At 42.1% G+C, this 24,947-nt stretch overlaps 1 protein-coding gene across 1 annotated transcript in view; it reads left to right on the top strand. All coding sequences in view use genetic code 11, as the record gives it.

Annotated features, from left to right (window-relative positions):
- EGR_05639 (Serine/threonine-protein kinase N2) overlaps positions 1 to 23,912 on the top strand; it is a gene marked incomplete at both ends in the record, with an annotated part of 41,017 nt that extends 17,105 nt beyond the window's left edge. The window contains 26 exons of the mRNA XM_024494888.1: positions 2,040 to 2,092; positions 4,270 to 4,326; positions 6,056 to 6,160; positions 8,032 to 8,164; positions 10,569 to 10,712; positions 11,681 to 11,854; positions 12,594 to 12,698; positions 13,477 to 13,605; positions 13,716 to 13,871; positions 13,961 to 14,131; positions 14,521 to 14,619; positions 14,881 to 15,024; positions 15,395 to 15,532; positions 17,761 to 17,895; positions 18,687 to 18,782; positions 19,195 to 19,374; positions 19,928 to 20,071; positions 20,149 to 20,256; positions 20,545 to 20,679; positions 21,011 to 21,136; positions 21,225 to 21,344; positions 21,807 to 22,081; positions 22,197 to 22,348; positions 22,416 to 22,635; positions 23,278 to 23,526; positions 23,736 to 23,912. Of these exons, the coding sequence (XP_024350685.1) occupies positions 2,040 to 2,092; positions 4,270 to 4,326; positions 6,056 to 6,160; positions 8,032 to 8,164; positions 10,569 to 10,712; positions 11,681 to 11,854; positions 12,594 to 12,698; positions 13,477 to 13,605; positions 13,716 to 13,871; positions 13,961 to 14,131; positions 14,521 to 14,619; positions 14,881 to 15,024; positions 15,395 to 15,532; positions 17,761 to 17,895; positions 18,687 to 18,782; positions 19,195 to 19,374; positions 19,928 to 20,071; positions 20,149 to 20,256; positions 20,545 to 20,679; positions 21,011 to 21,136; positions 21,225 to 21,344; positions 21,807 to 22,081; positions 22,197 to 22,348; positions 22,416 to 22,635; positions 23,278 to 23,526; positions 23,736 to 23,912 (3,725 nt within the window). The remainder of the gene's footprint in view (positions 1 to 2,039; positions 2,093 to 4,269; positions 4,327 to 6,055; positions 6,161 to 8,031; positions 8,165 to 10,568; positions 10,713 to 11,680; positions 11,855 to 12,593; positions 12,699 to 13,476; positions 13,606 to 13,715; positions 13,872 to 13,960; positions 14,132 to 14,520; positions 14,620 to 14,880; positions 15,025 to 15,394; positions 15,533 to 17,760; positions 17,896 to 18,686; positions 18,783 to 19,194; positions 19,375 to 19,927; positions 20,072 to 20,148; positions 20,257 to 20,544; positions 20,680 to 21,010; positions 21,137 to 21,224; positions 21,345 to 21,806; positions 22,082 to 22,196; positions 22,349 to 22,415; positions 22,636 to 23,277; positions 23,527 to 23,735) is intronic.
- Between the last annotated feature and the right edge of the window lie 1,035 nt (positions 23,913 to 24,947).

The following is a 24,947-nucleotide window of genomic DNA, read 5'->3' on the forward strand; positions in this document are numbered from 1 at the left end:
AATAGAGCGGTTACTTAGCCTTTCTTGTGTCTGTAATCTTCCCTCTTCCATCTTTGAGGCGGCTAAAGACGGGGCATATTCATGTGATCACGTGAAAATCCGGTCATACTACCTAAGATCGTATTTTTTTTATCGCCTATGTGATTTCTTGTTTGCTTGGCTCTTCATGTATAGAGGCTGAAGTTTGTGCTTTCACTTTTTGGCATCTAAGGGCTTTCATGCGAAGTTAATCGCCTTTTTAACGTCGTTTACTAATGATTTCTCACACCCACAATTTCTCGACAAGTGGCAATAAAGTCGGTCTCAAAAGGTGATTGTGAGAACATTAACACATCTGTTAGAAAGTGGGGCTTGATGTGCCTCAATCCTCACACCGTTTAGCCCTTGTCTACCGTCAAAGTTGCGGGGAGGAATTGACCACCCCACGATGCTGACGCATGCACACTGAACTGACCAATCAGAGTGCTGACCTCGGATCAGGAACCTCCTACATTGATCATGAACTGATAAAGGTCAACCGAGCACTGTTAGGCGAACTGGAGGTTTACCAGCGGTGGAGGCTATAAAGTAGAGGGGGCAGAAGTTAATAAACGCGGGGGTGGGATGCTGGGTTCTCCTGGTATCTCATAGCCCTGAAATAGCTTTGGTATCCATCATGTACTGACCTTTGCATTCCATAGGACTGGCAGTAGAGCAGACATTGACTTGCCACACAAACGCACATGTCTGCGCAGAGAGATACAGTGAACTCCAATTAATGTGCCCCCATTGTTACCTTCAGCCCATATGTCTTCTCTTCCTTCCTCCGGGTCTTGGGTTGGGGCGGCTGTGTGATGATGTTTTAGGGTGTCACTGACAGTGGTCTAACGGTAAAGTGCGCAGCTGTGGTGCAATTAACAATGAAAAGGTGGTAGAAATGCCACAATTGTTGAAAGGATCGCTGATAATCGTGACGAAAAGACATACGCCTACTTTGCGCGATTTTCAAATCTCGAGTCCCAGTTGCCTGTGAAGAGGGCATTGAGTGGACGAGTTTGAATCAGCGACACAGAACTGGAGGATGATCGTCCCGTCACGTGCGTTTTTGTAGTCTACAACGTAAATATGGGTGTCGAGACGTCTCATAGGTCTTATCACCCAGGTGTTGAACACCTTCCAGGGCCTCGAGGAGCCTGGTGGAGAGTGTGTTCAAGGGGTTCAACAGCCCCCCATTTCTTCCATTCAAAGGAAGGTGTAATAAACTCTGCGAAGACTAATTTTGTGAAGAAAAAGCCTTGAAACAAATGCCTTTTTAAAGTGGGCGTTTCTTTCTTTAAAAAGTAATAAGTGCATCCAGAGATTAAGAAATGATAATCGCCTTCTTCATGGCATCAACAAGCACGTCTTGGTGAATTTGCAAAATGGGAAAGCGGCTTCATTTTTCGTATAAAAAACTCGTTCCCCCACATGCCTCAAAGATTAAGAAATTTCTTCTTTCGAAGGCTTTTGTTTGTACATCAGATGGGACTGCTTAACAATGGGCATCGTCTAGAACCTCCATGAAGCTAGCGTCTAGGTTCATTGTCTAGTTGATCAAAAAACAGGAAATAATCACTTAAGTTATGGGAAAGAAACGTAGGGAGGATTGAAAATAATATTTTTCCAGCTAGATGAAGTCTGACCGCTCAATTAGACCCTCTTGAAAGCCTCTTCAGCGAGTAACTTTGTAGATACACTTTTAAGCGTTAAGGCGTAAAGACGCTTTGACGATATGCTCATCATCCACACTCTTCTGTCTAACAAAAAACCACCCAATGGCTTCCGCGATCTTTTTTTCCCTTTTTTCATCTCTTTTTTTTTTGAATTATTTCTATTGCTCTCCATCGATCTCACCCGTCGTTCTCGTCTCAGCACCTCGGTGAGTCAATCAGGTGAGCCCGGGGGCTGCCTTGTTGGCTCAGAGGAGAGTTACAGATTGGTTGGTGCCACCTAATTAACTGCAAGTCGCAGTCATTGTTGTTGACTCGAAGCAAGTAGTAGCCGTCACCACACACTCACAGACGCACACCACCTCTCCAAGGCTCCACACTCCTCTGGCCAAGACATTTGCTTAGTCGGTGGTGAGTCCCCTACCTACCTCTCCCTTGGATGTTATCATGAGACTTCAGGGGTTTAAATGCTCCGCATGAGCCAGCTCAAACTACTATTCCCCTTACTTCCATAAAAATGTCTTTTATGCTAACCTTTGGTGCCGTCTCATGACAATTTATCATTGATGCTAACAAAGTACTTAGCTGTCAGGACCATAATTTGTCCTTGAAAATGTGGTGCCTGATGCTTGGCAACTCGGATCCTCAATTCTCCCACCTGCTTATCTTCTAACGGGTTTTCAAGACCACTTCCTTATTATTCTTATTTATTAATTATAAATAGACTTTTTTGCTCTGGATATTCCATCCGACAGCATAAGAAGTCATGTCAGTCAAATTAGTCAATTCGAGCAGTTCTCAGACCTGATTGTCTCTATCAAATAATCTTATCTCATTACATTACTAGCCTTTGGTATCCTTCAGGTGGGTGACAATCCAAGCATAAGGACACGACTTAATATTTTATGACGCCTTAATTTTGTAAGGGTTGAGTAGCTCTTTTGGTAAGTGACAGTCGACTACAGTATTTCGGTATGGAGCCCCACAAAATGACAGCAGTAGCGAAAAAAATGCGCATCGACCCTTGGCACAATTCTCTCTGTGTGCGTGTGTGTGAGTGAGTGTCAGGCAGCATAATGACAGTACCGATGAGAACAATTGCCTTGGCAGATCTAATCGACTGCTGGCAGTCGAGCCTGAGCTGTCACCTTGGCAGATCTGTTTGAGTTTTGGCACTTTCATTTTAATGGTAGAACAGCCACATTCACATGACTGTTTGGCACTCGAGGTCTGTTGAGTAGCGCTTTTGAGAGTAAAAACGACTAAAAAAGCAAATAACCATGACGAATAGAAAAGTTTATTCCAAACGATGGTATTCCATACCGCAATGCTCTACTGGACCTTCACTCACTTAGAGGCTGACAATGTGATTTGCGGAATTTCTTTTGTCACTACTTAGTATTAATTGAAGTTTAAAATAATTATGAGGCAAAAATATTTTGAGATTAACTTGGGCTTTCCAAAATGCAGGCTTGCCATTAAAGTCTTGACTGCTTTTCTTGAGCAAGAAAAACTGCTTTTTGCGGTAGTAAAATTCATCTGAAAGTAATGAGTGTTCTGGGCTGATACAATTCGCTTTTACCGATTTCTAAAAGGCTGCTTCCCAGGCATGCGGGGGAAGAATTGACTACGGAATCGTTAGCGTAAATGGTTCCATTTTTTTTTGGAAAAGAGAAACATGACCTCACAACGTTTAATCACATGCAGAGGGAACGCTTGTTCGCACGATCAGAAATTGAGAAGAAGTTTCTAGCACACGAGGCCATGAATAATTATTCCTCGAGACCAAAAAAGAAGCGATACAGAAGAAGTTTCCCCATTTTTGGCAAGGTCATTAATGCTAGATGAGTAGCTTCCGGTAAAGTACAGTCCTAACGTGTGGGATTAGGAGACTTCGGTGGCGTATGCAAGGCAGAAGTTAAGAAGTCTTAACATTTCAGTGATTTGAGTGGTTGGTGCTGTGCTCCAAAAAGCAGTCAATTTTGAAGGCCCATATGCTGCTCACAAGAGCGCCGAACTGACAATGCTGACAGGTACTCAAGTCACTTGAATACTAATTAATTAAAGCCTTGATCGAGTGCTACCCGCTCTCATAAGTGCTAAAGACCTGATCAGAAATTAGGTTTCTTCGTGTTGATAGATCAATTATCTCCTTTCTTTTTCTTAACCTATTTAAATCCTACGTTTTATTGATGGAAAACCGCAATTTTTATATCCCTCTCATAAAGTCATCGAGATGTTCCACGGTTTATTTTTATGACCTTTGTTCTCCTCAACATCAGCTTTTATAACTCATGAAGCCAGAGGAAGAAGTAGTTCGGATAAGCTGATCTTATGCGCGAATAAGTTATCAATTTGGGGAAATTCAAGCAGTACGGCAAATATCTAAACTATCACGGCAAGGTCATGTGCAATGGATTTTAGTAATCATCATAACTTTTGATTAATGTTTTTATTTTGCAAACAAGACTTTTTTTATTAATTATCTTCCATTAGATGTATGTTGGCAGTAACCAGTTAAACTATCAGAAATGGTACTTCAACAATGACTACATTTATGCATTTTCTTTTACCTTCCTAGGTGCAGTTTAAAATGGGCAAAGCAAAGGGACTTACAAAAGCTAAACGCTCACGAGACGTAAGTTTTTTATTTACAGATATTCACTAAAAAGGACCTCCATAAATCCGAATTGTAACAGAGTGGCTTATTTGACGCTTCCGAGGAGTATGTACACTCTAAGATACTCCTTTAAATGGGTAGCCAAAAACAGAAGCGGGAAACACAGCTGTCTGGTTTTCCATTCGCGTCCCCTCTCTTATCAACCCTCCGCTACCCTTAGAATGTTATGTACAAATTCCATCAAAATGATTTTACTACACTTTCATCTTAATGGCTATTAAAAGCGGAGGGGAATTCGACAATAAACCATTCTTGTGTACAAATCACTAGTAAGGTTAATGACAGTCCACAAGGGACTGTGTAATCAAGCTAAAAGATGTACTTTTTATCCCATAGTCACCAAAATAAATATGGTAGAGAGGGAAGATTTACTGATAGGTGTCATGCTAGTCGCGATCACGAGCTCCTTCCACCCACAGCCGACAGAATTACATGATGACTACCTGGTTTCCATAGATGGCATTACAAATATGTGCTTCATCTTTTGATGATTACATAAATCCAAATGTGTGTGGGCTTGACTGCCCCTCATTCATTTGCGGAGGCATAATCCGATTAAGAATTAATGGAATGTACTTTTTCTTGCATTTTTCTCTTTAAATAAGCTCGCCATTCGGACTTACGAGGCTGCAATTAGTCTCCTATTAAATCCATGCCATCTTTGGCTGCAATAATAATTAAGTAGATCTGGCAAGCAACCTGAAATTTTTTGACTGCCTACACAGAGATTTTGACGTGGGAGATTTGATGGCAACTGGTTTTAAAAGACAAAATTTTTTTCGGGGTGAGAGCATCTCATTAGGATACAAATCCGAATAAGGCATTGGATTTGATAGACACAAGTACTGAAATGCTGGTAGCTAGGGTCACTCCAGCTTCCATTGAACTAGCTGGATTCCACGTATTTAAGTGATCAATGACGCATGTACTTCTAATTAGCCCTTGTCAGTTTCTAAGTAGTACTATCAATAAAACACGTCATATAAATTTATCAGCTTGGTTGAGAGTTTATAGATTACCCAACAACACGCTTGCTACTATCGTTACGTATATGCAACGATCCTGAGTTTTTGTTTGATTTCGGCGTCACAAACCTGTGACGTGGATTCTTTCCCACTTTACAGTAAGTGATGACAAAGGGGAGATTGGTGACTTCATTCACTCAAACTAGAAATTCTGTCATCAAAACCTTCCTGATTGGTGAGATCGAAGTTATCACACCTCATGAAAGAGGAGGCGACTCCAAAATACGATAGTAAAGCTATTTTTCTCTCTAAGTGATGCAGTGTTCCCTCAAAATGACTTGAGACATTCCTTCTGACAATAAATATTAGGGCACTCGATGCCTTGATCTGAATGGCTGATGACTTAACCGGGAGGTTATTTTGATCGCTCCCTTTATGAATCGCATAAATACGAATCCTTCCAATGTGCTTCTTGTGTGAGTCACAGAGTTAGAGCCACAGAAGCCAAATTGACTTAGTCTGCCTATCAGACATGTCAAACGTAGTTGGTTAGAGCGAAGAAATTATGTGTACAAGGATATGGCATATTTACCTGTCGATGTTGTTTGTAATTAGCTCAAAACTGGAACAGTTTCATGTAAAAAAAGAAGATTAATGCTTACCTGAAAGCCTGCTAAGTGAGAAGGACGATCATTCAAGTCCATTTTCCCCCTTTCTACCAGTCGCCAAGAAAGTCGGCCTCGGAGTTAAATCTCGTGACGACAACTTTCATTGAGGTCGGACCTAACACACCCGTCTGTATCGCCCATAGACGGTGTGGACCCTGTGTAAGTTTTTCACTTGTTTTACCGGGTAAATTTATGGCAATGCCGAGTTTTTTTTACCGCCCTTACCACCATTTTTAAAATGTCAACATTAATGCCTCCAACGACAGCATAGGCAAGCATCGTGTATTTTAAAAGTCCCTACGAGTTGAAACCTTACGACCTTTTTCGGATAACCTTACAAATGGGAAGTTTAAGTTCAAATAAACCTTTGCAGGAAGCCTAGGAAATGTCGACAATTTAAAGTGCGCACTTATTCTGTAGAAAAGTCCGCGAAATCAAAATATTTTTGGGAAAGCAAATGTGCATGATGTTAATCACTCGTAAAGTCCAGCTGTCACCTTTTAATCCGAATTAGAAAAAGGAAATTTCGACAACTCCTCTACCCTTCCTAAGAGCCACACACACACACACATCTAGTCTCTTTACTTTTTGGCCTGTGTAATTGACTTTGCCGTTTTTCACATCGGTTGCCACAGGCAAAAATTCGAGCAACTTACCCACCACTAGCTCGAACTCTTTGTACAACCTGAGAAATGGAATATCTGTGGGAGGTAATATGTGATTTTGGCTCTTAAGTAGACTTTTGACAGTTATTATGCTGAACATGAGGACTTACGGAGTTTGCATAGTCGCAATGTCAATCTCTAGGCGGAGGTGAATATCCCATTCCTATTAGATTTTTCGAGAAGGTCATTCACTGGAGAGATTTGCAAAGCACTTTGGAGCCTTCTGGTTACGTGACAGTCCCGGATTCCTCTACGTTGCTTGGCTTCACCTAAGGATAAGACTTCGTGGGTTGTCAAAAAGACCATAACCACCATCTCTGAGAAAAAATCTCCGCTTCTTCAAAATAAACCAAAACTGTACATATTCACTTATAAATGGTGACTGATTTAGATAAGACATTTAAAGTTTCACATATCTGCGATACTAGTGAAGAAAGTGTGGAAAAATTATTACATAAGTTGAGTGGATTTTGATTTTACTACCATTATTAAGTAGTATGCGTGACTTACACATTTTCTATTAAGAGCCTTTTAAGAATATGCGATTTTATTTTGACAAATACAATATCTTAGCAATTTTAACAGCTTTGTCCATAAATATAAAGGATCACAATTCCCTCCTTGCACATTGATAAAATTGCAACCACTGATAATTTAACAGCATATTCACTTTTTTCAAAGTTTAAAAGCGCGACGTGCTTTTTCCTTTTAACTTATATAAACCGTTGATTAAAAATGCTGCGCAGGTAATTCCTCTATTCTATGCCATTTCTTTAGATATGATTTTTTAAACAATATCCTGCTTTAAAGGTGCTACTTAATAATTGTAAGTAGCATACCTTAAAAACTGATTTTGTAAATTTGGGTAAATCACGCCCTAGTAGCCCTGTTTTTACTAAAGATTGATTTAATTTACGTAAATGGCTAATAAAGACTGAGGCAGCATCTAGTACTGACGAAGATGAATCATGTGTAATGTAAAATCGAGCAAGTGACGTCAACCACGCCTGCCACAACCGTGACGCCAATCGGGTTATAATTAAAATCATCGCGGTGGGTCACAGCTCATTGTAAGTGCTTGAAGGTCATCACTATTCGTACTTTTGTCCTAGCCACCAAATTAATTGTGGATTACTTTGAAGCAATTGCAGTCGTTTTTTTCCTGCCTAACAAAAAAGTTATAAGCACTTTCTGGGGCGTTTCATGCACAAATTCCCATTTGGAAATAAGTAGCAAAAAGAATACATCAAATTTGTTACATTAATGCCTTTGTGAAACAGTGTAAAGTTGCCTTTGTTGACTATTTGTTGCGAAAAGATGGCAGTCAGGGTCTTATCAGCACCACTGTTTTCTTCCCACTGCTAGATTGTGGGAGGAAATTGTTTGAAGAGTATGCACCTCCTGTGCTCGGGAGGCATGCATTTGACTGGTAGCTCCGCGGGTGAACTCTTCATCATGTCGCCTCTATCCTCAGCCCAGTCGTTGAATTATATTACTTGTAAGTCGCCTTTTACCTTTATTACACCTGCCACCTAATTTATCTTGCCCTAGCTACCAAGCATCCCTCCTAAAAGTGACAAAGTGTAGCGATCCGAGTCTCTCTCAAGGTTGAAGGAGACGTATTACTGACGTACAGCTGGGTTGAGGCCACAGGCATGGCTCAGAAACCTTGCCACTGAGCGAAAGTAGAACCTGTAGAAACGTAGAGTCAAGCAAACTGCCAAAGCATTACGCAGTTCCTCCCTCCTACTGTCCCCGGCGTCCCACTTGGTTGACCCCCTGCGTTGGCCATCACCCCCGAACCGGCTGCTCCAGTTGTCGAAATTGCCTGCTGCTAAGAGGATACTCGTCAGCAAGGTCGTTGTGATGCATTCCATCATTTCCACTGACTCAGGTGTTTAGTGCTGTTTGGCGATTGTATTAGGGAGAGGGAAATACGTTGTCAACTTATTACAGTGAGATCTTTCAATCAAGAAATCTGGGCGATTTGCTCTCAAGTGGTGAAACCCACTTTGCGTGGATGTGTAATTATACATGTGAGTGTAGCATAACGAACCGCGCGATCCAGAATGGCTAAACCCTGAGTGGTGCATATGCCACCTTCCACCACCTCAAGGTTATTTAGCTACCTCAGCAGCGCTAAAGTGACAAGGGACTTTAATTTGTATTAATTGCCTTTTTAATGTCTATTGATTACCTAAACCCCTCCTAAAGGGGATAGGATCTTGTGGCGGTCCCTCTAACATTCGTAATCAAGGCAAAATTTTCAGAAGTAAAAGCGTGAGAAAACCTGCGCCAGTGGGGTGGTAAACGCGTCAACGACTTGTTTCAACCTCCACAAAAAGTAGCGATGATTAATACGACTTAGTCAAGAGGGCTACACTGCCATTGAGCAGGCAGAGGTCGGAGGCTGCTCAGCCCCCGACGTGATTGGGAGAGAGGATCAATCAATCACCCATTGGCAGTAAAACTTTGCCACGGGTTATGGGAGGACTGCACACGCTACGGAGGAAGACTACGGTGGCTAGCAGTGCTTGAAGGATGTTTATACGCAATCCACGCTATCGATGCAGCAGTGTCCAAGGCCGACACAGGGATTACTTTCATCCCCTCAATCGGCTCTGCTTGGCTCACACTAAATGCCTTACAATGCAAACCAGTTAGTGCTTTTCCCCTCAACAGAGGTGTTTGCTTGCCTTTTAATGCTCGTGGATTAGACACTTTTATTCTTCTCACTAGTTGGGGCATTTCTGAACTCTCTTGGTAGCCCAAGGTGCCAATTTTATGCTTTGAATTAATTCCGTGTTTAATTTCCATGTACCGTGTTTTGCGCGAGTTGAATACTTAATGCTTCAAATAGCAGCGGAGTTAAGGCAAGGCTCCGGTACTGTGCATAAAAGAGTCACATGGGATCCATCCATATTTTAAAGTTGAGCACTGTAGATACTACTTATTACTTTCGTTCATGTTAAGTCTAGCTTACCGGAGATGCAATTTTCTCACATTTTTACCTTAAGATACCCAAAAAGTGGAAAGGACATTGTAATTTAGCTACTCACTACAAACTTTTACCGTATGATTATCTGAACCACGACGTCAAGAAAATATCGTTTTGGCACAATTTTCATCTACTTATTTGGGAACTGTGTTAAATCCCACGGTTTTTATGCAGCTTTAGCAATTCATTTCATTTAAAAATCTCTGTTGCTATATATTCGGGCAGTTTATTTATCTAGAAGCACTTTGCCGGTTTTGCTTCAAAATGCTTACCGTGGAAGGCTACCTGTCAGCCGGTCTGTCTTAAAACTCGCTTATATGCACGCACCCTAGGTTAATGAACCCTTAAATTACTTGACCCCGTCCTAAATGTAATGTAGGCAACGAGGAAAAACCTGCGGTACACTTACACCGTTCTCCAATCAAAAGTGAAGGTAAACTTACAACTGAGTCAGCAGCAGCTAACCGGGCCCAGCGCGTCTCTATTTTGCCCATTACTAGGCAGTTTTTGGTTTACAACCATCTTCCTCATTACATCATCTGGTTATTCCACATTTACATTAATCTGTTCACATTCATGAAGTGATAAACATCTCACCTCCTCAACTTGGTGATGAAATGGTACCGGAGAACTACTTGCATCAATAAATAAGTTTAGTTAGAAATCCTGAGGATGTCTCTGCGTAACCTCCAGCTGACTAAAAAGTAGAAATGTTACAAATTTAGGCAAACCTCCAACTACTTTGCAGAATAGTAAACTGGGAGGTACAATTATGGGATTTATGGCAATGATTTACCCTCAATGGATTTATACAACATTCGAAGTGTCATCACTGACAATTTAACCGTCATGCACACTGATAATCTCCACTAATTATTATTTCTTCTAAATCGCATTTGTCCAGGCGATCACTACCACAAGAAGCCACAACAACAGCAGCTGTACCAAATACCTGCAAAACTGGTCCCCTTGAATGAAATTGGTCAGAGCAGCGGCGCCGTAGAATGCAGTGAGCGCCACATGCGACGCGTGGGTCGAATATCACCCGGTATGTCATCAGGGTAGTTTCCAGCTCACCTAACTTCCTTGACTAGCCTTGCCCTTGAAAGGACTTTTTGAGACTCATCGAAAAGATCGCAAAACCAGACCTCTCTTATTTGCTTAGATCTAATAGGTAGAACTCTAAAAATGAATGTTGGGATTGTTTGCTATTTGAGGAGTTATATTTTACGGCGACAAGGGCATTCATAACCTTTTCCTTACTTCAAAGAATGTAATTGGATTTTGTCCCCGGAAATGCAATTCTTAAGAAGTTCTGGCAAACCATGTTATTTAGAACTGAGACCAGAGATGGCAAATAATTTTATTAAATATATTTAACTGCCTTACGGAGCATACCTCAAGGTTTAATGAGGAGTCATGTTCCCTTTTTTGCGATTTCTACGATAAATACGAATAAATTGATGATGGGGCCATCGTATCGTTTGTGTCCGAAAATTCGGTAAGGCGATTGGACAACGCCAAGTAATTTGCCCAAACAAAGGTTTTACCATTAATGAATAGCAAATCTTGTAGTACCAATTTTAATTGCACTGGAATATTTTGTTCTTGTCTAAACCATTTCTGCTTCTTAAAGATATATTAATTAAGTCCTGTGATATTATTTCCGATAAGTTATGCAGTTATTCGGAAGAAAGTGGAATGAAATGCAACCATTCAACTTTAAACACGACTGTATTTTATTTCTTTTATGCAAATATTTTAACCACATTTGCTTATGTTTTGCTGAACACAAATCCAACTCAATTGGGTTGTTTCCCAAAACTACTTAACGCTTCCTACAGAGGAAAATATTATAAAGAAAAGGGCTGATTATTAAGAGTGGTAGCTGTGGACTTAAGCACTATAACTACAAAATCCGTTAGCAATGTAACCTTTGCTTCGTAGGCATAAGCGAACCACTGATGCTCCTAACCCTAACCTGCGACTGTCTCCCCGCTCTCCCCCCTTCCCCAGACAGGTACTTTGGAAATCAGACCCAGATGATTAGATGTCCTCTCTGCGAGGCTCACTCACGAAAAACTCTGGACAACAGCACCACAACTACCACCACTGCCAGCACTAGCAGCATATCTGACACTGAGGAAATTACGTTCACCAGACCGCCACGGCAAGCCAGAGCTCGGTATTGTATGTGCATTTCTTCTATTCCATTTCTTCTATTTTTACAAACAAAGACATTTTTAATTACATCTAGATTGGATAGTGAGATCGTTGCTCTTAAATTACCATCACTTTCGCTATTAGCATCACGCATGTGTGACTGGATGCAGCAAATCGTGTCACCAACAGATTCGGCTTGGTAAATGAGCTTAGAGCACGGTCACGTTTACTAGAAGGTTTACCTTGGACATAGGCACTAACGCCACTTGCAAGTAACTGTCAAAACCCGCCTTCAGCAAATCACTATGTCACACGGACCCCTGCACACAGTGGTGGACCAGTAACTCTGGTGCACCAGCGGAAGCCTAAAACTCTCCAGATGTATCATTGCCAAGGTAATTTGTGTGCGTTGTCACCCGAGATTCCTCCAAAAATCCCAGCCTCACCCATGGGTTGTGAGCGCCCTTCTAACACTCCGATCAAGTCCATACTCCGCATGCTCGCCATGCGTTTTTTCTAGGGATTTTTAATGCTAGAAACTTGTTTTAATCAACTGGGTTGGCCCGAGTTAACTTAGCGCAGTAGTAATGGTAGACACAAGAGTGGAATCTGATTCCTGTAACCGTGATTTTATTTGTTTTATGACTCTTAACCACGACTGGAATTGGTATCTTGTCTTCTTTGAAGCAATTTTACTTTGTTGCGGCTATGATCACAGCATAAGCACTTGAAATGCATGCATGCGTTTTTATTCCCTCTGGTGCAGATTCAAGTCCACGACGAACATCGCCCGGACGATTCATCGCGCGGAAGAGTGAAACAGAAATGGTATCGCATCAACGAGGCAGTAACAGGCCACCGCACCAAAGTGGTAAGGTGGTTGATATGTACACACACTGTGGGAATTCACGTGTAAGAACTTGGTTTTTTTCCGGTTTTTAAGCACTGTCAGTAGGCAAAATTGTCAAGCGTGTGGCTGTTGGCAACAGTCTATTTCCACGTGCGTGGGCGACCACAAAAACGGAGATTAATTATCACCCAAGGCGCACTTTACTCAACTAGCTTTAAACTAGCAATTCTGCAAAAAAAACTATAAAAGAATGCTGATTAGTTCTAAAAATGAACCTACTGCTGGACGCTGAGAAGAAATAAGTAGCACTTGTCGAGGATATTTAGGTATTTAGTTTTCATTTAGCACCACATATTCTTTTAAGAATAATTCTAGGGCATTAAGCCATTTTGAAGTAGAAGTATCGAAAACTGCGATGAGGGTTGATAAACTAACTGGCAGTAAATTTTATTTCTTACCAGAGCAAACAATCCTTACAATACCGCAAAACCATAAAAAGGTGGTAGACTCTTCACCACTGAAACCATTACAAATGCTACATAGTATTTGTAGCTTAGGCAGTAAAAAAATTTGCTGCATAGTAGAGCATGCAGTCTTTGTGCGAAAAAATAGATGGTAGCTTAAAAAAAGGCGAAATGTTTGATAAAATCCAACTCAGTAGTATACGCATTTACCCATGATTATTTAAAATCTCTAACTCTTTTGAAGATGTTTGCTAGAAAAGAAAATGACTTTTAATTGAGTTGCCTTATGCTAGAGGCAATAAACAGGTGGTAATTTTAGTTGAACTTCCTCCAAGGTGGAAATTGGAATCATGAACCCGTGAAATTGGTCTACGAAAATCGTCCACGGGAATCGACTCGACGGAGCCCAAGTCCTCCACACCGACCACGATCTGCACTTCAGCAGATGAGGAGGCTCGACTCCGGTATGTTTGAATCTCTAAAAAGGTTCTCAAGATAGGCATTAGAATTGGGTACTGGAAGATGGGAAAGTTTCGTTTTAACAATAACGTCATTTTTCGGTTGGCTTTTGAAGATACGCATACTTCCCGAATGAATGGCGCCTCGAGGATTATCTACGCAAGTAAGCCCGACACGCCGACCTACCACAATATCCCGATTCGACATGCAAGTCCACCAAAAGGCACCACCATTGGCTTCAGGCACGACATTACCGCCTCCTCGTCATCAGGTAAGACAGTATCCGATGAAGTTGTAATCAAAGGTAATTAGAATACCGACGAGTAATGATGTCAATGACATTCTCTTTTTCGCTGTTAGCGTCAATTTCGACCAGCATTACGAGCCTGCCTCAAGGTTCGCCAGTACGGCCGCCAGATATAGAGCTCGACGTGGTACCGCCGCCTTCGCCTCGACCATTTGACAATCGTGCGCCCCACGGGAATCTCATCAAGTTCGAAACCACCAGACCTGCAGATGTTCCCTATTTTGGTGAGTTGAAGAACTTCTATGCTTAAGGTAACCTTTTAAGACCTCGAAAGGGTGTGCCAGCAATCATTGCCGTGCCTAAATCACACACCGAATCTATGCCTGTTAGTGAAAAAGTCATATTTTTTAGATGAGACACCTTTTATTGCGCAAACTTGATGGCTTGTCCTCTGGAAATTAAAAATTCTCACAGAAGGTGGAGAGAACAATCAATCTCAGTGTATCAACCCCCTTATAACTAGATTAGAAGAGTCAACAAACGGTGAATCGGTGTTTTGGTAAATTTTTATGCGAAAAAATTCTCGTGTGTGGTAATTACTCCTTTAAAAGGGTGGAAAATATCGTTTCTTTAGTAGACTAACGAAAGTTGAGTGGATAACTTTTGAGTTTAGATTCCGCCTCGGAGAGCAATTTTGACCTCAACAGGCCGGAAAACCACGCTCGTGGGGCCGGTTACATGGTGGCCCGACCCCAAGGTAATGCCTACCCAGGTGAGCGCCTTCACATTGTAAGGCAGTCGACCAGTATAAAGATATGTTTTACAGACTAGAGAGGTTCTTTCCTTAGAAGCTCCAATTCTTTTGACCTCTGTCAGCAGTAATTACTCCACCACAAAGAAATTCAGTATTTCCGATAGTTCTACGGCAGAGGTTTAATAATGTTGCCGTTTTTCAGTCCACTTTTTCGTCGGATTAGTCAAATTAACAAATCTTACTTTTCGAAGTGGCATTGGTCTTTTTTTACTAAAAAAGGTGAACGGATGCCTCCACAGCCGCGAATAGGCTACCAGGAGGAGGAGTTGATACCACGCCGAAGGACCACCAAAGACCCCGACCTGAATATGAGCTTCAATTTCCAATGCGGCGCCGATCCACACGTTCCATCCCTCACTCCGGGTAGGTGGTTGCCATAATAATTGCATTTCTTTGGCGAACCAAAGAATATCTCGGCAAAGTCTGCTTATTTCGCACGCACCTCTCCCAATTTTATGCCCTATTAATTTATCTTGTAATTCAATCACTCAAATTCAAATATGACTTTAAGGAATATACCCCTCCACACATTTGCCAAATCTATAAATTGAGAAGTTAATAGCAATTTGTAACTCGTTAATCTAGTTTGGGATTTTAGTGTGTTTAGACATTCCACGGTGTAGACTTTGAATACCAAGGAGCCGCGAACGGCGGGTTCGAAGTTGCCACGAGCTAGAGGGGGAGGCGAAGCGTTCTAATTTTGATTTTAACTGACGCATGCTGTCTCCTTTAGAAACGTCGCTTGGGACTCAGGGTCCGGCGCCAAACATGAAAATTCAAGCGAGGGGCAAAACAGGCGACATTTCGACTACCACTATGCCCACGGATACACCGACTGGAGGAAATGCACTAGACGCCACCCTTGAAACAGGTATGGTAAAGCTGCAAGCCATTATTATCCATATAGTCCATTGGACCGTGAGTAAAAAAAAGAAGTTGTTGAGACATTTACACACCCAACCCGAGGTATGGTCTCGACAAAACGAGATTGCGCCTTGTTTAAATGAATTATTCACTTCCTGTCCTGTCTGTTCTAGACATGCATTTGAAACTCGAAATCCTGCAAAAGTCTTAGGGCGATTGCCCACCCCAATATGGCTGACGCTTTGTTAAGTCAAAAGTTTTAATTTCTTCAAAACTTGACCCCGTCATTTTGACGCCTCTAATTTTCGACTGATTCACAAATAATGAAGATGAAGTTTTTTCGTGCGTAGTTACGTCACAATTAAGTGCTGGCAATTTCTAGCTCCCCGTTAGCTTTAATTTGCAGTAATTTCCACTTATTAACACGGCCTTTTAAGTAGACTGTCGCGATAGGTTGTCAAGGTTACGCAAAAGTCTAACAATGAATTGTATTCTTTAGCTTCCAAAGGTTAATACTATTTTATCAATTAGGAAATCAATCCCATTATCCAATTAAAAAATGTTGTTGAATTTTGTTACCTTGGAGGCCAAACGGGCTTATTTGAACACCATGGTCTCCCAATTCTTCAGTCCAACATATTTAGGGGCTTTTTTTGACATATTCCTTCCAAAATCTTGAAAGAAAGTTATTCATCACGGGACTGGTGTTTTTCTGATGCAAGATGACACCGAAACCCCCGCTATCGTACAGATAAACCCAACTGCTGCTAAAAAACAAAAAGATTTATTTTCAAGTTAAAAAATGTCCGAACCGGGAGCCATTTACAGCTTTTTTGCTGTTTTAAGCCCAATCATTCTGCTTTCGGTACAAGTTACGGTAAGCGGAAAAAGAAGGCTTCCCACAGATATGCGATGGGGGTAGCTGATGCGTGAAGCATTTGCTTGACTGGCTTATATAGTTCACATTTTTAAAGAACCTCGTAGATACAATGTGTATTTCCCTGTTTTGGACAAAACCATGACCAAAAGTCGTTGCTGTTCAATCTTGTGAATTAATTGTGGGGTCTTATTACATCCTGTGGTTTACTAGCGTATCCGATATTTGTAGTTTTTTCCTCCTCCAACAATATGGGGCACACTAAGATCCACATTTCCCCATATTCAAGATTTCCCTTGTTCCATCAAAGTCAAAGGTTAAGGAAAAACTCATTAGGGCTGATGAGATTTATCATTTTCACCTCTCCACCATAGACACACTTCGGTCCGCTGGTGATTATCGCGCGCCATACTACGGAAGACGAGAGTTCCACCAAGCTCCACACCGACGATAGGAGAGACAGACAGAGAGACAGAGTGACAGACAGAGAGACATGCAGACACTACCCACCGCACACAATTGTATTGTCTAGAGATGCTGCCAAATTGGTCACGCTCTACTATCACTACCACCATCACCGCCACCACTTGAACTCGTTGCACGCATATGTATACGCACAAGTGCCGATGTTTATTTTGTTCACTTCCCCCTGTTTCATTCATTGGCCTCTGTGAACAGTTACAAAGGCAAACTCTCATTCGCAGTGCTTCTTAGTTTGGCGCGCCTTAACCCAACTCATACTAACTGAGAGCCAAAAATAAAGGGATTTGTCTCCTACTTGAGAATAAACGAGCTTAAATCCACTCAGGTCATACCGCAAAGAACGCTTTCGTTGACATCAGAAGTAATGGTCCTTCATTCAGTCACTCACAACATCAAAAAGGGGGGGGAGTCCTGACCTTTAGCCCTCTAGCAGGCTTTTGTGGTTTTAATGTATAGACAGTAATTTGGGGTCTCATCCTTTCCTGATTGCCGCACCTGTCGAGGCGATTTTGTCGTCTTTTCAAGGATGATATCTACATCATCTTGCAATGAAGTGGGTGCTTGAATCAGAAAATCCAGAAGAGCAGTCCATGAGCTTCGCAGAAGGCAGCCAGTTTGCTGTTATCCCACTTCAAATATACATCTCATTCATTGCTTTGGTATGGTCAGAGGTGTTTATTTGTTTATTTATTTTCTTTTTTGTTGACTTCGCTAATGTGCGCCCGAAAGTGGAGGCTTCATTCTTTCAGTTCTGCATTAAGCGACTCGCTACTGCTTCCAGAGGGGATTGGGACCCTAACATAGAGGTTTATGGGTGAAATTAAAAACAAAAACTCCATCACCGTTCCTCTCATGTGGTATGTTTGCTTTTCAAGTGGGTTCGTTGCAATTGCCTCCGGCTGCACGCAATTCAAGTCCTCGAATACTGCCGACACTGGTATCGCCTGTCTCAAATGAGGAATCATCAGTGGCTACCTCGCAGAATGGCAACACAAGGAAGCAAGACCTCGGTGAGTCAACACTACGTTATCTCAAAACTGCATTTAAGCCAGTCATCTGGGTCGAACCGGGAAATTCACATCTTTTTTAAAGTAGCTATCCGAGACATATCCACATTTATTGCACCACTTAACTACTGTCAATCTAGTAGACTTGACACTGAAAGTTTGACAGAACCTCTGAACCATAGAAGAGCACGATGAGTTCGGGATGCTTACAAGACTGACTGAGAAGTGGCCTGGCGCGGCAACGGACAGACAGAGGGGCGGTCATTGTTGAAAACTTACCACTCTTCTGAAAATCCGATTAGGTATCCGAGGGGTTCTAGTTGACAAGAGAGCCTTCGTCAACATGCGTGTGTGCGCGTTCTCCACCACTGCTGCCTGTCATCTTGACCGAACTGACCCATGACGTGGGCTGCGACTTTGTCATGAACTGCTGTATGCCTGTAACCACGGGCTTAGTCGAGGTCCTAACTAGAGAATCAAAAAGGTAAAAGCTTTAAAAGAGGGTTTTCCACTGTCAACTTGTATATTCGAATCACTGCGAATAACCTTGACTCTACAGTGAGCATTAATACATTCAAAGGGCGTCTCCACATCGTATTGGCCAATAGGGAGTAACCGGACAAGAGCACGAACTTCAAAACCTTTCAGGATGGCTGAATGTACGGTCCTAAAGTAGAGAACAGCCAGAACATCGGAAAGGATTGTTTTTCTGCGATTGTAGCCATCTTTAGTAGACTTTCTGGTTGTCCAGTAAAGTCTTTACTAGACGCCTTATAGACTACTTATTGATTTAGGCGACGGAAGAGAATCAGGATTTTCGTCTCATGCCTATGAAGTGGTACAGGAGCCGCCAATGGGTGTAACCCAAGGGCAGGATTTTGGTACACACGGTTAGTCCTTGTAGTCTTTGAGTATATATGTATCAATCTGGATATTCCTTATCATTTCCTCATTAAGGCATCTTAGAGGGAGAAAAATCAGTGCTAAAGGTACCCCTAATTAGGTAAGAGGGAAGAAATAAAACAACGGATTTGTAAGGAAAACCTTAAGTGTCTTTAGTGGACGCCAAAAAGCTCTTAACACTCTTCTTTCCCTTCTGAATTACCTCTATAACTAAGTCAAACTTGTGACTTGGGTAAATGAAACCAGGACTACGAGAACCGAAACAACGGAGACGGAAGACTAAACATGGTTTTGTAGCCTATTCAAAGTTTCTTTGGTTTACTGAGGTCAAGAGGGAGGGATGAGCCAGTGGTTTGAACCCTGTTTACTAATACCCATCCCTTTGAACGGTTCCATTAGTTGAAGAGCTGGCAACTTCGGTCGGGGTGGAGGGTGACATTTTGATTCCAAGCCAGCAGTCATTAGGAGCGCCCGAGGAGGAATTGCCATCGCCACCACCAACAACACCGCCACTACCGAGATCAATAGACAAAGTAGATCTGAATAGCAGAAACAAAGCTCCTTTGCCATCACAGGATGGTAAGTGGTTTAGAAGGTTTTCCGAACCTCGAATAAGTCATAAAATTAAGCAAAAAAAAACAGGATAAGATAAATTGAAAACCCTTTTTAGCGAACCATTTAACCAGCATCCAAGAGTTGCACACCCTTAAAATTCCAGCCAAATTTTGATGGAGTGAGAAATAGCACTTAGACATTGAATTCATTCCGGATGGCTAATTTGACATGCAAAACCGGCTTAGTCTTGAAATAGATTGACCACACATGAGCTATCTTTAAGGTGACATTATAAGACAGACAACTGAGAAGGTTTATTACTACCTTTGAGCCGAGATAATCATCTAATACATTGGCTACCAGCGTCACATATATGTGACGTCCTAAATGGGTGAGATAAAAGCCGTAAAAGGATTGCAGCTATCCTTGGTTTGATGACATATTAGAACAGTGTAACATCTAAGCCGCAATTGTCAGCTGTCCACGAGGATTCTGGAAGCAGGCATGTTAAATGGACAGATCTCTACCTTTCTCTTCGACCTCCTTGTATCCTGTCATTGTTATTCTATCCTCGTAGACAACATCGATCCTCAATTAGATCTTTCGAAGAAAGTTTCCGTCCAAGTCGGTAGCCTCATTCAACAACGGCTGAAAGAGTTAACTGTATGCCTTGGTAAGGACTCACAGCCTGTGAGTCGAGACACTGCGACCGCCATGGCAGGTGAGTTTGCCCGATTTCCCTTCGTACCCATTTCGTGACCTTGATTTTTCAATGACCCCTCAATGTATTGTCTGCAGGCGATGCTCGCAAGTTTGCGTCCCTGCAACCTCGAACAGGACCAAGGGCGATAAGTACACAAGAACAGCCTCCTCCGACATTCCAACAATCATCTGCTCCAATGAAAGGTCGTTACCTCTTCCTTGAGTAATCCTCTTGACTAATTTAGGTGGCTCCAAGGTGGTGACTTAAATGGGGGGGGGGAAGGGCTGAAGAACCCAAGTAGTTGAATGTGCCCCCAAAATAAACGTTGTTCCACAATTCCACCAACATTTAAACTATGTCAAATTTCGGTCTTTAGTATTCACTACTAAGGCAATGATAAGCTTGTCCATTAAAAGCTTTGACACAACGCATCTAGAGGTGGTTCAAGCACACAGCAACTTCTAGTCCAGTCCTTTTTTTTCTCCCAGTAGAATTACCACGAACCTCGATCAAGCGGTCAGAAAATATGGACTCATTTATAGATCAACAATTTGGTGGTTTAGGAAGGAATCAACAGATACCTCGCACCAGCTCTGAAGAGTCTGCTGACCGCCAACCACCACCGGGTAAGCAAACACTGAAAGGTTTTCCACGTATTGTGACGGAGAAGGATGATCTGCGTGAATAAATGTGGTTTGATTGACACAGAAAGGATAAATTGTGGCTTATTAGCCCTAGATAGGTACGATTTGCACGATTTAATGCGCCGATTACTTCAACGCTTCACACCCACAGGTGTTTGAAGCACCGTTACAACATGGAGAAGTGCACAATAATGCTAATATGTAGTGAAGCTTTGGATAAATCTGTACTAGTAGCTCCCGTAGATCATTGCGATTGACAAAAGGTCATTCGTCATTCCAACCGGAATGTAATTTCTCTCTTCATTTCCAGTAGGCTGGAAGGATGTTGTAGAATCGCCATATCAGAACCTTTCAGCCGATGGATACACCAAGACCCCCGTCGGCGGCAGACCAGAATTACAAGGGCCACCGCAAGCTGATCTCGAAACGCCATTTCCTGGTAGCTTGATCATTTCCATCCTCTACTTCAGTGTACACGAACTCTCTAAAGTGATTTTGCTATCCTAAGCTTGCATTTAACTTTGTAGGAAGTGGAAGAAGTGGTTTACCGCAACCACTCCAACGAGGCGAATTCATTTCCCAACGTGTGAAGGAGTTGATGGCAGCCAGCGGTGGTGACTCGCACTCCGTCACTTCCAGCGGCACCGGTCAGTAGGGGGGCACTGTTGCAGTCTGCCAAAATGACTACCGCCATACCACTCACAATATCCCTTTCTAAGTAAACAAAAGCCAACAAATAAATATATGAGAATAAAAGCTATTGTGGGTCAATGAGAAGTCTCATGCATTCCTTCAGCCGCCTTTTTTCGTTGTTCCGTCTTTGAAGGTAGCGTGCCCTTCGTTACAAAACTGACTGTCTCCTCCTTCAGTACTACTAACACACCGACTCAAACTACAAATACTTATAACAAACTAATTTCTTTTAAAACACTTTTACCCTAATGTGAATACGTGAATTTGAGTTTTTTTGGTTAAATAACTTGCTTGAATAAAACAAAGTAAAACTTTTTGGTTAGCTCTTCGCCTAAAGAGTAAACAAAATGCTAAGAGAAATCGGTTTTGAAATTGGGGAAGGGGAGATTAATGTGTTCTTTTCCTTTGTGATTTAGCCACCTCATTAACGGCGCCCGAGCCCGTGCAATTTAAGCTACAAATTGAGGATTTTCGTCTGGTGGCTGTGCTAGGACGCGGGAACTTTGGAAAGGTCCTCCTTGCTGAGTACAAACTGAATAATGGCTACTTTGCCCTCAAGACCTTCAGGAAGGTGGATATGCTGCGAGAAAATTGTGTGGATTGTATGAAGATTGAAAAACGTGTCCTCCAGATTGTCTCTGAGGCGAGGCATCCCTGTTTCGTCCACATGATCGCCTGCTTCCAGCCTCAGGTAAGAGAGTCTGTGACCTTGTAGCCCCTCAAACGGAACTGAGTTGGTTAGGCCTCCATATTGGTTGGAATGAAGAGTGTTTATTGCAACTAAATTGCGCCCACTTCTGTGGTAGGATTATGCTGTAATTGTACTGGACTATTTGCCCGGCGGAGATTTGATGCAGCACATTCAAAGTGGGGCATTCGATGAGGAGCGTACCGTGTTCTATGCAGCCTGCGTAGTCTTGGCGTTGGAATTCCTCCACTTGAATGATATCATGTATCGGTACGTGTACGAGGGCATTAAACACTTTAAATTACGCTCGAAGCGCTTAACTTGTTTTGTGTTCTAGAGATCTAAAGCTGGAGAATCTGCTCCTTACTGGTTGTGGTTACTTGAAGTTGGTTGACTTCGGACTATGCAAGGAGAACATGGGACCGAATGATAAGACAAACACCTTCTGTGGGACGCCTGAATTTGTGGCGCCTGAGATGATCACAGACACTGGGTATACCCGAGCCGTTGATTGGTGGTGCCTGGGTGTTCTCATCTACGAAATGATTGTCGGCAAGGTGAGCCACCTTAGTAATTGATAGCTGAATTGGTATTAAGAGATTGAGAAAAGGATGTCCAATCAAAACCAGAATCCCATGTGATGATACCACGGCAGTACCACAAGTAGTAATCGGTGCTGTGTTCTGTTACGAAACGCGAGCCCCTCCACAAGCTGTCAGTCAAGATGGCGGCTAAGAGAGGTGATGAATGTTCGAAACGGTATGTAGTGATGAGCTGGGGCTCTTGTGAAGGCACACAAAAACCCACCTCCAAGCACAGCATGGGGTTGGATGTCACTCTTAGGCGATCACATTCACGTTTGCCCGCCAGTGTGTCTGTCATCCCAAGGCGTAGCATTCAGTCTAGTAATTGAAGCATCTGATAGGAGCAGAAACTGTCGCGAAATCACGCAATTAAGGGACTTTGTGGGGAAACGGTGACCGCAGCACAACTGTAGCGATCGCTGGGTATCAAGACCGCTTTCTGTCATTGACTAAGGTCCGATTCAAAATGAAGCGGACCGTCCGAATATGGATCAGGCGTGCCGCCAACTTTGGAGGGAGCAGTTATTCGCTGAGATAAGCGTGCAGATGTGGTTGCATATGTCGACAAAAAGGTACAGTTTACAACCCTTAAAATATGTGCTTCTTTTCTTTCAGTGTCCATTTCGTGGCCCACAGGAGGATGACATCTATAACAGTATCGTACGGCACGAGCCCAAGATCCCTCTCCACGTGGGTCCGCGAGCCGCAAGCATAATTAGTCAGTTTATGACAAAGGATCCCAGTCGACGTTTGGGTGTTTCTGCAGCAGGAATTTCGGACATCAAGAGGCATCCCTTCTTCTCTGGTCTCGACTTTGATGCACTGCTAGCAAATCGGGTGAAACCCCCGTTTATCCCCAGACTTGTAGGCCAATTCTTGACCAATGCAAATGCTATTGACAAAAAATAATGCATTTAAGTGATGTTAATAGTGTAAATACAAAAAAATTAGATAAATTCTCTGAGACACTTATTATCTGAAGCTGATAACAACACTAATGGGGCAGATCACTAATTTAAACCGAGTGGGATTATCCCACTTAGATAACTAACGTATTCCATTTCGTATTTTAGGTTGGTATAGAGGACGTGTTCAACTTTGATAGGCACTGCACAAGCGAATTACCTCGACTCACGCCAGCAGAAAGGTCGATCTCTCCTCGAGATAATCGGCGCTACTTCGCAGATTTCGACTACACGAATGATGGCTCGACGATTCGTTCGAACTATAATAAACCACAGCCTTGTTAGCTCTTTTAAAATTAATTTTTTGAAGCTGACTAGATGTACATTAGCTAACTGTAAATTGAAGTGGAGTGGACCAAATAAAGTACTTCTGCATGTCCTCTTAAATTTGATTATTTTCGACTTCACCGGGATGAAGATATTGTGCTCTGTACACATTGCATTTTTCCATTATAAATTTTTAAATGAAAAAAATTATTTTTAAGCACTTATTCCCTCGTCTACCTGATGCCGTTCTGAAAAAATTCGTCCAGTACCAAGGACACCAAAACGTTTAAGATAAGTATGTTTAAGAAATTCGCAACAACTACTTGTTTGTTTATAAAAGCGATAATTTGTTTTACTTTAATCAGCTGCCTAATGTTGTGACACTAAATTTTGTTGTCTTATACCTCTGCTTTAGTTTTACTGCGCTACTACAGTTGCATTGATAGTTGTGTACACAGTACGATTGGTACCTGTCGCGCTACGCTCTTTATTCTTGTGCAGTCGAGTATGTTACACCAAAAATGTTGCAACTGATATGATAAGGTTTTAACTTTTAAGGTAGATCCCTGTCACCTTTAAGTCGTAGAAAGGAGCAAGTAAAAGTTATCATTACAATTTTAGATATCATGCCTAACTTGTGAGAATTTAAAGACAGTAAGTGAGTGGCTTATCTTTTTGGCAGTGGTTAGGAAGAAATGGTCATGATTTTTATTTTTTGTTCTACCTTCTCATGAAACTGTGGCTAGAAATCTGCTAACTCGTTCGCAGTCTATGGACTTTGAAACAAATGGTTAAATGAAGACATTAGATGTAACACAATAATTGTTTGTCTCTCGGTTTTTGTAAACAGCTACTTTTGACTTGGGCTTTATACCACGCTGGGTGGGCTGGCCTTTGAACCATGCCAGTAGCCCAAATACTGTCTCAGTTGCCGAGTATATATATTCTGCCCGAGTATTATGACTTCTTCCGTCTTCAGGGAAGCTGTGGGACGCTACATCAGGAGATTTATAGTTTAATTTGGGGCTCAGTTGCTTTTTTTACAATTGTGGT

Source organism: Echinococcus granulosus (assembly GCF_000524195.1).
Source record: "Echinococcus granulosus chromosome Unknown EG_S00043, whole genome shotgun sequence".
Lineage (NCBI taxonomy): Eukaryota > Metazoa > Platyhelminthes > Cestoda > Cyclophyllidea > Taeniidae > Echinococcus > Echinococcus granulosus.